The sequence below is a fragment of the Phaenicophaeus curvirostris genome, chromosome 8 (genome assembly GCF_032191515.1).
Source record: "Phaenicophaeus curvirostris isolate KB17595 chromosome 8, BPBGC_Pcur_1.0, whole genome shotgun sequence".
Classification (NCBI taxonomy): Eukaryota; Metazoa; Chordata; class Aves; order Cuculiformes; family Cuculidae; genus Phaenicophaeus; species Phaenicophaeus curvirostris.
The window spans coordinates 11,713,306-11,726,352 of NC_091399.1; the positions used below are offsets into that span (position 1 = coordinate 11,713,306).

Sequence of the window (13,047 nt, forward strand, 5' to 3'; positions counted from 1 at the left end):
GCTGTCAAGGGGTCCTCATGCTCACCCAGCCCTTTGGCCAAGATGGGCTGTCCCTGTGCTGAGCTCACTGTCAGGCACACACCCCCAAAAAAGCCCTGCTTTCCTCAGACTCTTGGTGCTGAAGGGTATAATGGCTATTTCATCTTTCCATAATTTAAATAAACCTCTGAGTGAAGCCATTTGTAAAATGACTTTCTAGAGTAACCTTGGCCAATGAATTGCATCTCCATACATTTTCTTGGGTTCACAGAATGACATTTTAGAAGGTACTAATGCAAACATTTTTATTTATAATGTATTCATTATTATTTAAATATCAATACAATTTTTTGCATGAGTTATCAAGTGTTCCTAGTACCAAGGGAAAATAAAACATAGCCACATGCTTGGCCATGTTCAGAGCTTTAGCAAGCCTCTCCATGTCTTAGCTGAACATGCGGGGGTAGTGTCAGTGCAATCTAATAAATACAAAATAAAGCAAATGTCAGAATAGATAATTGTCTGTGGGTCTAGACATGCCTGATGGAGAACTGCAGTCTCCTCCTGCCATGTCAAAACCCCAATGTGAGAACTGTTGTCTGGACTGGGATTCAGAGTGAGGAATACATGGTTGTCAGAGCAGCAATATACAACAAAGGACAGATCGAGGGTTGGGGACAGTTTCACTAACAGCCATTGGACTTCTCAGAGTGGGCTGTTCCAGCTGCTGGATGGTGATACCCACTACTGCGGCCCTAGACAGCAAGCTCTGCATCTATTCCTGGTGCCTCCAGCTGCAGTTCAGTGTCAGTCCTGAAGTCCCCGTGTCTAACTGCAGTGATTAAAAAGCAAGCTGCCTTCTGGCAAAGTCTGGGACTAATAACGACATTGACACATTCCTGCTGCCATTTTCAGGAAGAAAGTAAGTCATGCTACTACTGAAATACACACTTACATAAATAACATTGAAAGAAAAAAGACATTTTCAAGTACTCCCAAACAGGGTTTTTCCTCCCCAGCTGTGGTGGTAGTGTTCCTATTCCATCACAATCTGCTCCATACAAGCCAGGGCAGGGAAACTTGAATTCAGATGGCACTCCCAGAATCGGTAATATATATTTGCCTGTCTGGGAGAGAAGGAACATATTTCTGTTCTCTTAGCTATAGTATTTAACCTGGAAGCATGAATGACACAATTAATAACATGAAATAATGAACCTCTCCCCTCAAACCAGCTCTGTACAGCCCTAAGAAAGATCCCTGGCCAGCACAAGCTAGAGGCTACAGAGGGAGAAGTGGCCAGAAGGGAGAGCTTCCCTGCAATTGTGGCTGTGATGATTGAGGGAGGCTGTTTGTCTGAAAAGATTTGGTTTCCCTTCAAAAGAGAGCAGAAATGCTTCCTGTGTCCCATTACCATAATGTAGCACAGTCTGAATCCTGAGCAAATGCTACTGAGCCTAAACATTTAGGAGCTCTACAAACAGCTAAGGACCAGAGCAAGTCCTTTTCACCTAAGCTTTTGTCTATGAGAAAGGGGAGATCACAGTCCCTAACGTTTCCCTTGGCTTCTTCTTTCCCCTACTTCTTGCTAGGTGTCACACTGCAACACTGGGCCCTCGGTGGGGCGTGCTGGGACTGACCGAGTGCTCCCCTACTGCCCTTGCAGGGCTTGCCAGGAATGTGGAGGACACGCAATGATTGCACCCAGCTTTCCTGTCAGACAGACTCCAGGGCTTCTCTACCGATGGAGTCAGAGGAGGGTTTGCTACACAAACTGAGCCTGGCTTGGGTTACAAATGCTGGCTGTTGCATGACGTGGGATACAACTAGGACATTAGACAGCTATTGGAGACAGATTTGTTGCTTCATGCCAATGAATACTTTTGCTGCCATACATTATTGCAAGAGCCCAGCCTGCTCCTGCCTTGCTGCACGTTCAGGCGCACTGAGAAATGATATTGGAGTTGCAGTCTAAGGTGTGAGCATGGCTTCTTTTGCAGTTTTCGGGCCCACAGCCAGCACCAGGTGGGCTGACCAAGTCCAGGTAGAAGGGGGACTTGAGGAAACGGCGGTAAGAATCCTTTTCCATGAGGGTGAATATTTTTCTCTGAGCCTCATCAAAGCAGGACAGTGTAGGCTCCAGCATATTGTGGCTTGTCTTCTCCCGTGTGCATGAATCCAGGTTCACCTGTAGGCCAAAGGGACAGTGTAAGTAGAATCTGTCCCAGAAGTGGCTAGCAGAAGTAAGGGAAAGTCCAAGCATCTCTCCACCAAGTGTGCTTCAGCTGTCCTTGGTGGACAGTTGTTTGCAATGGCTGTTTGTAGCCTTGGCAGAATCTGTGCAGCTGCATACGAACCGTCAGACAAACTGTCAGAGGAGAATGACACATATTCCTCTGGGATGCAGACAGCCAGGAAACTCAAACAACTGTATGGCTGGAACACTGGGAATCATAGTCGTCTCAGTCTTCTCCCATTTGAGTGTGCACATGGGATGGCCACATGGTTGTAGCTAAACCAACTTTCTCTCTATCCAAGTTTAATACAAAAGTAATAAAAATGACACCATTCCCTTGATAACTGCCAGAGAAGCAGCACCCTTCAACACTTGTGAAACTACTAATCTCTACTTTCCTGTGCTGCTGGCCTGGTTCAGAATTTTGGGTGATACCTTCATCCAAGAAATGTTCTATGCACATACCTCTTTTGTTGCTTGCACTGAGATGAACTCATCATAGATCTTCCTGGCCTTGGGGCTGAGCTTGGCTGGTGACTTGGTTTTCTTGTAGTCTTCACAACTGATCCAGAACTCGATGTTTTCCTCACTGTACTCAGATTTGAGAAAAGCATGGAAAGCAGCCAGTCCTCCTATAGATTATTTAGAGGAAAACCAGATGAGGTAAGTGTGTTGGTTCCTGGGGAATCATACCTGTGAACCTCAGCAAACAGCAATTCCGCGTTCGCCTTCCCAGAGCTGAATGAGCAGCTCCCCTGGGTCTAGCAATGGGGACGGCTGCCTGCCTCTATAGCTACCTCTCATGCATGCTGAGGGAGGCTGGAATTCAGACAGGCCCCATGGAAGTGTCACACATGGGTCCTCAGCTGCCTGCTCCCCCACTTTGACCCTAAGTGTCACACAACTCGTGTTCCCAGGAGGCCCCGAGGAGACAGCCGACACACACCACAGTCTCAGGCCATGGGAACAGTGAGAAGGAAACCTCAAGGACATTAGTGTTGCCTGGAACTGATGGGAAGACAAATGGTCTCCCATGGGCTCAGCTGCAAAGAGTTTTCCACTTTTTGGTTTTCGTTTAACCCACTGTTTGTGTGCTGCAATCTTGCCCTCCCCTTTCACTAAGCCTAAGTCAAAGCTTCACTCATGATACACTGGGAATGTGCCTTGAATATGACCAAGAGGACCACCCCTCTCAGAGGCCTGTGTGGCCAAAAGAGCTAGTGTGTGCTGCCAAGAGATAACGTCCCATGCCCCCTACAGGGACTGCTCACAGCACACATGCTGCAGGCAGCAGGAGGGCCCTCTTTACTTACTGTCATGATGGATCAAGTTTTCCAAAGAGTCTGCCCACTTTCTGACTTCTTCTTGGCTAATCCTAAAAGGAGACCAAGGGAGAAACACAGGGACAATTCGAGGGGAGTACACAAATGAAAAATTTGTTTTTTGCTTGGCACCATTAGAAATTTTTCTTCTCTGACTGTTAGAGCATACTCAAGAGACAAAGAAAGTAATGTATGCTTGCTTTACAGAGACCCCTGTGGATCCCAGGTCCAGTTTGCAATTCCTGTCACTAGCCATGGGCAGGAAAGGAATTTTCCTGGAAAAAATTGTTGGGGACTTTGTGTTTATTTTGTGACTGGCATCTCTTACTGGGGCATGGAGCTGGGATCAGTCATACGGGTCCTGTCAGTTATCTCTAAAGAGCTGACTTCTTTAGCCTGTCAGGGATAGCAGTAGCTATATAGAAGAGAGAGGAACAGGGGAACTAGGAACACATGGGGAACACATCCTGCATTCTTTCTCTCCACCAAGCCAGAACATCGTAGGGCTCATCTATTCCAGGAGCATAACTTGGCCTTTGGAGTTCTCCTTGGACAGGATACCATCTATTTGCACCTCAGTGAGAGCGAGCAGTCATACCCTGACAGGCTGCTCTCCGTTTTCTGTGCCAATACCTCTATGCAGCTGTGTGGCCCATTGCACAAATCCAAAGAGTCAGTGATGCCGATTCTGCAATATGTTAAGTTGCACAGGGTCTTGTGATGGTGTTATTCCACTGAGCAGGAGCCTGAACAAGTCTTTGCATGGGCACATGCATATATTGAATCACAGAAATGCTGGCAGAAAGGAACCTCTATTTCAACCTTCTTCATGGACAGGGACTATCAATACCTGAGGATTATTGCCACCCTAGATTCAAACACAGGTGTTCAGGAGGTACTGGGAAGCAGCAGAAGAAACAGTAAAGAAGTTCATCTCAGTGAATGAGTAAATACTACATTGCAGCCAGCCCGGGCTTAACTATATGGCAGCATCTGTTCTTACCTCTGGCTTGAAGATATTTTCTCCTTCTTGCCCTGGGAAGAGCTGTAGTCACAGGAGTCTGACCTCTGCAGAAAGAAGCCCAGACGATGTTTCATATCTTTGGCACTGGAAGAAACAATTCGAGTATGATATTAAGATAATGCCTTACAACTCCCTCTGCAGCCCCCTCACTCACACTAAGCTCTTTCACCATTACTCAGTGACACAAATGCAGGTAACTGCTGGCGATACAGTACTGACTTTCCACTCCTCACATTTCTGTTGCTAGACAAATACAGCAAAGTCAAAGAAGTAATTTTTCATATTCAACAGCGCCATTCTTTTGCTGAGAAGGTCATTAGTCTTGAGGCAGGCCTAGTAAAGGGGGAGAAGCTGTTATTTTCCTACTCTTTGTTTACAGTTAAAATATTGAGATAGAAAGGCATCACTGTTCTGTAGATGTCTTGCTTCTCCCTAAACTGATTTGCTCAGCTACCAGTGTGCAGTTCTTACATCCTTCCTAATGATTTCCTGCAGACCTTGCCATCTCCTGACCTCATCACCCAGCTACAGGAACAGTGGGGTAATGCCAGGCCACCCCACCATGCAGCTGCCCATGGTAGAAGGAAGGGAGGAAGCAAAAGGCTAGGCACAGAACCATGCGGTGAAATCAAGAGATGAGCCAGGAGCTTCAACACAACCAGCCCACGCTGACTGCGAGCTGCTCCCTTCCTCCATGGAAAGCAGCTATAAGAATACATGCTTAATGTTGCTCTGCTTTGCAGTGTGCTCAGGACAACCACTGCTTGACAGCAGCATCTAGATATGCAGTTGGTATTTCCCTCAGCATCTTTCTGGATTTCCTTCCAGTTTGAGGATGCGGGGGGCAGGTAAATCAGTCCTGCTTGCTTACAGTTGCAAGCTCTGGCCTACTGCAGGGTGCAATGACAGCATAAGCAGGAAATTATTCTCCTGCTCCTCAGATCAGAGTCTGGAAGAAAAGCAGTAAGTTGTACCACGGGGCTGAGATCTGGTAGCTGCTCAGTCTCCCAGCACTGCTCTTTGCTCCAGCCATAGCACCCTGTCAGCAGTCCTAGCCGTATCTTATCTCATTGCTTTTTTGTGATCATAAATGTTTCCTTAACAACTCCAGCACTAAGGAGAGAGCAAAGGAAACTCACAGCTTCTTTGGAGTGGAGTGTGTGTGACCAGGGCCAAGACCCAGGCCCTGCCCAGGCACAGCTTCTGCTCTGTGCTGCCATGGCCCAGGAGGCTGCTGGGGTCTGCAGGGCAGCAGCAGCAGGAGGAAACAGGAGCACTGCGGCTTGCAGTGAGTGCCACAGCTTTCTAGAAGAGAAAGATTTTCTTAAGAATCCTGGACAGAGTTGGTAAACAATGTGATTTTTTTTTTCATTTTTTCAAATGTTATCGTTTTACCTCCACCAAATGTTCCTGCAAACTAGGGGGGAAGTTGTCAATATTTTTTCCTGACATTTTCAGCCCTTGTTTTCTTATCCACTATGTGCAGGGAGCAGCCCGAGTCTCAGTTTATACTTTCCCAATCCTCTCCCATTGCACAGCCACCAGGAAGCAGTGTCAGAAGTGCTCCTGAGTACCCAGAAAGGTAGCGCTATGCCACCAGAGGTGCAAATTTGCACAGGCTGGATGAGCAGGGAGGTTTGTGGGGTTGGTGCCGTTCTACAGGCCTCATAGTACCTGGCAGGGAGTAACGTCTCCCTAGAAGGGCTCATGGCCAACTTGCAGGCATACAGAACTGCTCATGCTGGGCTGTGGGGCAGGCCATGCTGCTGAGGGCATGCTTGGGGGTGTACAGACTCTACTCTGCCAGGACTGGGATACCTGGCTGGTACTGCACACTGGGATGTGGCCGGATCCTGCATCCATGCCAAGGGCACAGCTCAGCCCATCCTGACTGGCATCATGCAATGCAGGTATGGCCAACCCCACACTGGCCCCAGAGTGCTGTGCACCAGAGTACAGCCTGTCACGGTCCCCCACAATTAGTAGACACCCAGGCACACTAGCTAATATCACACTGGCAGGTGCCGCACCCAGAGCTGCAGTGCCCTGGACTGGCCCACATCCCATCCTTGCCTGCTGGCAACTGGGTCTCTGGTCCTGCCAGGCTGGGTTTCTGCATCTGGTATGCATTTTGGCAAATGAACATCAAGTTTTTTGGTACCTTGTTTGCCTTGCTTCCTCCTCAGAAAATCAAGAAAAGAAAATTCAGCAGAGAAAGAGGATTCAAAGGAGAAAAGGGGTGTGAGTCTTGCAGCAGTGGCAGATGACGAGAATATCAAAATGCTAAAAGCTGCTTGTTTTGCTGATGTGAAGGGTGGGCTTAGAGTTCCCATAGCTCCTAGAAAATCTTTATGCAATTCTGCTTCTGATTAACAGAAAAAAAAAAAATCCTCTAAGCAATCATTTGTATCTAATCTTACAAATGAATCAGAGCCAAATCTTTCTGCAATTCTGCTTCAGACACAAAGTGTAATACATCAGCGTATCTCCAGACTAACAAGACTATTAACAGACACATAGAAGAAACAGTACCTTTTTAAGCAAGTGGCTGGCAGTGCAGCAAGTCCCTTGCACATCTTGCTCTGAGGTCGGTTCTGTATTCCAGGAAACACAACAACACAAGAGGAGGCACAGGCTGCGTGTGGGTCCTCCACTGCCTGCAGAATTCAGTCTTGTCTCTAAGCCAGCTTCGCTGCCTTGGCTCTGTTTTATAGCCTAGCCCAGCCAGCCCAGCAGCATTCAGTGACCCAGTCAGGAGTCAGCACAGCAGCAGCAACCATCCCCTTTTTTTGCCCACCCAAGCAAGAGGAAGAGGGTGACGTATAAGCCAAAACAAAGGAGCGAATGGGATTGAAAACCTTACCAGAAACGAAGCTTGGTGACTGGCTGCAGAGGTGTGTGCTTTTAAAAGGTCGGGAAAAGCTTCAGGGGCTTTCCTCTTTTGCAAACGGTGGAACGGTGCAGATAAAAGCTGGAGGAGATTTTCAGGGACAGTGAAAAGAGTCAGAAAATCATTTCTGAGAAGTGAGATGAGCTTTGCTGTTTCCTCTGTTCATATCCCCCTTATATTTAAAGCAGCCTGGGGAAAACAAGGGACAAGAATTTTAACATAAAAGGACCCTATAATCCCGACAAATGCAGAAACCAGAGCTATAAGGAAAGAGGAAGGTAAATTTACTAGGGAACTACGAGACTGTCCTCTTTTATTCTAGAGGCATGTGGATATATGCCTTTAGTGAGATTGAAAAAAGAGCTCTGAGTGGCATATCACTATTAAAATATAGAACATGTGCATCCTGGCACACATATATTTGGGGACAGCTCATGTACATGTGTAGGAAATACAAAGACAGGAGGTTGACAACATGGCTGCCTTAGATATATAGATATCACTGCAATACCTTGCTTCTTCCTCTGAATTTGCCCTTAATCAAAAGCCAGACGCTGGAACTCAGAAGTCCCTGAGTCCCCAGGGGTAGGTGATTAATTAAAACAATAGGTATACCTGTGTCTGCCCAGAGAGGACTTTGTGGTAGCATTGAGGCTATCTGTGCTAAAGGATGAATCCGTGAAATATCTGGCGGTGGGGTTTGGTGGTGACTGCACTGCCTGGCTCTGATGTAGTTCCATGGGAGAGCAGAATGACTCTAGCTATATCACCTGTCCTTCGCTCTTCGAGGGTGCAGAATGCAGCTGCCCCTCTGGAGAGAGAGAATTGGTTGATATTTATTGAGTCATGGCTCAGCACAGCCTGTACCATCATTATAAAAGAGGGGCAAGGTATGGGCAGATGGACATGCACATGGTCTGCTGCACTTCAAGTCTTGCTCCTGCTGTGAAATAAAGAAGCTTCAGTTCAGCAGCAGCAGTCTTTCTGCCTACGCTACCCACTGCTGTGTTCTCTCTCCCCAGAGACCTTTAAATACTTTTCCCATGGCCTGCAGAAGTTGCAGCTTTTCCCTTCTGTGTCTCTAGAGCCTACAGCCAGCAGTACAGAAGACCCAAATGCCAGACTAGTTTAGCTGCCTTGGCATACTGCATCCTCTTGGATCATTAACTGTACTGAAAGGCAATGCTCTAATTAGCTTTATAATGCTTTTGTATGAATGTGTCTATCCTGTTGCCTAACCTGAGGCAACATGCCTGCAAATCCTGCGCTGTTTGGACTAACAATCCACTCCAGAGCAGTGTAAAACTTCAGCTCAGTGAAACCTCTAGTGGTTTTAATGTTGGGGAATTCACAGTGTCCGTGTGGATATGTGGGAAGTGACTGAGCACTGGCAGAATTGGTGCTAAAGCTCTGTGATATCTTCTCTTTGAGAAGAGAGAAGCCAAAGAGTAGAATATGGCCAAGGGGAAACCTTTAACAAATTAATTATTTTATTGTTAAGTATTTTATTTGATTAATTTAATTTTAATCTCAACCTTGTGCAATGTTACTGCTGTTCATGTGCAACTGCAGCACATTCATTCCAGATGTTCAAGGACAACGTGGTCAAGACATGTTTAAGCTCTCACTCTAACTGCAGCAGCCAGAGCCTGACCTCTTGGCTTAGGAAGCTCCCAAAATCTGCTTGCTAGGGCAGGAAACCTCTGTACAGAACACGGAAATTCTGCAGTTTCTCTGCAGATTGGTGTGTAACCAGATTTAGGAATCTCACAGTGCACTGTGGATTGCAAGTTGTTCAGCTCTAATGACACTCAAATGAATGCTGATGGTGCCAATATCAAATCACCTTCTGGATATTCCAGCTTCTGCGTGAATGGGCTGGGATAAGAAATCTCTAACTCTGGCATCACAACAGCCGTCCTGAAGGGATTTACGATTAGGACCATTTTCCCTGGACTGGGTACGGAGATACCCAGAAATGCTGCAGTTGAAATTTCCCATTTTCCAATTCATAAACATACACTGATTCAGTCTGGCCACCATGTGAGGAGATTGGGTTTGTATATTGTTTCTCCTCTAAACTGCGTTTCCCGGCAGTTGCAGTTCAATATCCTCTTAGCTGCTCCAGCTTGTTCCTATCTCTTATCCTCATAGTCAGGCTTCTTCTCCCATGGCACAGTCTGTGCTGTGCTCAACATTGAAATCTCCTCCACCCTGCCAAATAGAGAAGTGGCAGCTCATACCACTTTTGTGCCTGTCACATCACCTCTGGCTCGCTTCACCTGCAGCATGGGAAAATTAGCAGTAGAGGACTCCCTGGCCAATATTTCTCTTGGTTGTGAAGTGCTTTGAAGGCACACAGGGGTTCACAACAGACAGCAAAATAGTGAACATCCGCGGTTCCCACTGTGCTATCCTTCACACCCTACTCACTTGTCCCTGCTGCATCCTCTGCCCTGCCTCTCCAAGCAGCTGGAAACAAGGCTATGACATGAAGCTTTTCCTCCCACCATTACTGCTAGGGAAAAACATCACACATGTTGATCCCCATACACAAGTACATATGGCATGTATCCCTCTGCTCAGCACATCCAGGCTGTGTGAGGAAGAAGGGACCACAGAGAATTTGGTTCAGTGGTCATTGCACAGAACTGAGCTTGCCTTCCTGACAGCACAGGGCTCTCCTGCCTCAGTCTCTTCCCATCTCAGAGCAATATGCTATGGGATGCATGAGTGCATGAGGAAGAAGGCTGCTTTGCATCACTGGAAATAAATGACATGACATGGGAGCTGTGAGGATGTGCTGCTGGGACAGAGCCTCTCTTGTCACTGTTCCCTTCCCAGGTCTGCCTTGCAGAGGTTAACAGTGGCCTGCTTTTCCTCCTCCTCCTCTTGTGAAGCCAACCAAGTGCTTTATGACTGTGCTAGCAAATTGCCTGGGTGCCCACCTTTCTCATGGGCAGAGCACTGCCTATCTTCCTTATGGGCATCCCCACCCAGGGCATTTTTGGCCCCTGATCTGCTCTGCTGACAGCACTGCTGAGGGGCTGGAGAACCTTGCACACCCTTGAGAAGCACTAACCTGAGTGGCACTGGTCCCCAAGGCCCCAGACTGCAGAAGCCCTGCAGGAGCAGCTGCTCTGGTGACAGCTCTGCCAACACACACGGCCCCAGAGCTGAGCCATTCTAAGAGGAGGGCGCCTGGAGGTGTGCTGAACTCCCTGATTTGCTCCTCACAAAAGCACTATGCACTAAATCCCTTCCAGCACAACCTCCAACCATTGATTTCTCTTCCAGTACACCTGTTAGTGGGTAAGATTTCCTCCCCATAATAAGGTCTGCATCATTCTCCACAGATTTGTGTGCTTTGATTGAATCACGGCTAATGAGCTGGGAGCAGAGAGCCCTGGAAGGACGGTTTGGATCAATCAGCTTAGTGTGTGCCTGTGCCTGCCCCTGCATGCAGCCACATTTCCTGTTCCAGGGCAGTGACTATGGCCTGACCTCTCTAAAAGACAAATAGAGAGGCCACACTAGTCCCCATAGGGTTGTCTTGCCAGCACAGGGATTCCCAGAAATGCTGTCCCATAGCATACACTGAGAAAATCATTCTTTCCCATGTCTCTGCTATGTACAGCCTGACTTCATATGTGACCACAGTCATGGCCCTCACAACCAGCCCCTGAGGCAGCTCACAAAAGGGATGACTCAGTGTTCTTCCACAGAGTTGATTTGCTGCTCATACAGACTCCTTCTCCCGTGGATGTACCTCCAGGGTGACCCAGTCACCTTTCTGCTTCTCTTGGGTGAGGCAAAGACAAACTTTTAAAGGCAAACCAGCTTTGGTTTGTTGTTATAGTTTCTTATGCAGCCTCCTATTTCCTAAAGTGATGCTCTGTTAGAACAGTCATCTGGCAGGTCCCTCAGCTCTGACTTCATGCAGCTCATACAACCAAACATACAATTTGTACAGACTTCTCATGATCTGACAAGTTTTCTACTTATATATGCAGCTATAACATTGATAGATTTTTGTCATTTCTAAGTGCTTGGAAGTTCATAAAAATTTGGAGGGTTTTAGTTGGATTTTTCTTTGCTTCAGCCTTCAGCTTTTGGGCTGACTGCTTCTCCTGTTACTACCTAGAAGGAAAACCTAGAAGGAAATATTTCATCTTGTATCAAATGAGTATTTATTTTTCAGCTCAAATATTTTTTTTTTCTCCTGGTTTGAGTTTGCTGGTGAAATAATTGTGTGTGTGGGGGGGGTTTGTCTGATTATTGTTCTTGTTTGTGGGCATCAGACAACAGAAAAAGCTATAATTTGAGTAATTTGCTGTCCAGTTTCCCAAATTGCCATCTTACTACCCATCTTGATTACCATCCCCCTAAACATTTCCTCTTAACCACTAAGAAAGTTTTCAATAACGCTGGGCCACAAACCAAGCCAACATATGCCGGTTCACTGATGCTTTCCCAACACTAAAATCACTCTGAAATGTCTCATTTAGCCACTTTTAGTCCATTTAACATGGATCTTATGACATTTTAAGTCAAATATTGATAGCAAGTCATATTCGTTTATAAATCTATTTCACCACCACAATGCCCTCATAAAAGCATTATTAAGCTCGTTAAAAAGGCCTGTTTTTCCATTATACCACCTTATCTGGTATCAATTGTATCACCATCTTTTCAAATGAGCCTGCTGTCGTCCACACTAATAGTGCTCCTGCTCTCATAAAAAGGTTAATAGCTCTGTGACTACATAGCTCACCCCCTCTCAGAGCACAGCTTTCTTGCAGTCTCCTTTTATTCTACAATATATGAAAACAGAATACTCTTTGTCCTGAGAGGTCTGTAGCCCATTTCTCCAAGAACCTCAGTGCAAGCCAGAGCTGTGTAGCCCACAGGTACATTCACACTCTCTGGACCTTTGCCAGGGACACTGAGTGGATACCTGCACTTTATCTCAGCTCTTCCTCTGGAAGTCTCCCAGTGCCAGACCCCAACGCTGCCGTTGCCTTTTCTGTCTCTGGGGGTGTGAAGGAGCTGGTTTTATCCTGTCTATGTGCTACCAGCTCCTCCTCAGCCCATACACCCTGGCTGATGCACAGCCGCCAAGAACTGGGTGCTACTCCCCCTAAGCAAAGGTGGCTTTAGCGAGACACACAGTGTAGACTTCTTACAGTAAATAATTTCACTCTTCACAGCAACCACGTCTAAGTATTTTCACTCCATATTTTTGACCTGAAATATGATGTAGCAGGAATTTAGCTGCTGTTTATAAAGAACACAGTTCTCTGTTCCTTCATGTTCTTCTTTGCAAGCTCTTTGCACTTACTATTTGAAGCTTACTGAGACATCTCCTGTTGATACAGGAGCTGTGCTGGGCGATGGTGGCACAGCTCAGTTTGACCTCCATGGGCCCATTGTTGTGTCAACTACGAGTCAGTGGTTTGTGCAACCCTCACCAGGAAACTTCTCACTTTCTCACTTGTGGGCCAATTGTTTTAGCTGAACGTGCCCTAAGGTACAGGGGAGGAGAAGGCATAAAGGAAGAGGGCTGAAGCATCAGAAATTAAGATGCCTTTATATG

At 46.7% G+C, this 13,047-nt stretch overlaps 1 protein-coding gene across 1 annotated transcript; it reads right to left on the reverse strand.

Annotated features, from left to right (window-relative positions):
• Positions 1-270: 270 nt before the first annotated feature.
• Positions 271-7,327, reverse strand: RGS4 (regulator of G protein signaling 4). Its single transcript, XM_069862479.1, has 5 exons — positions 7,094-7,327; positions 4,541-4,645; positions 3,529-3,590; positions 2,681-2,847; positions 271-2,167 (listed from the first exon to the last, which is right to left on the reverse strand). Exons 1-5 carry the CDS (start codon positions 7,135-7,137, stop codon positions 1,916-1,918), a joined length of 630 nt encoding a protein of 209 aa, XP_069718580.1. The 5' UTR covers positions 7,138-7,327; the 3' UTR covers positions 271-1,915.
• Positions 7,328-13,047: the final 5,720 nt, after the last annotated feature.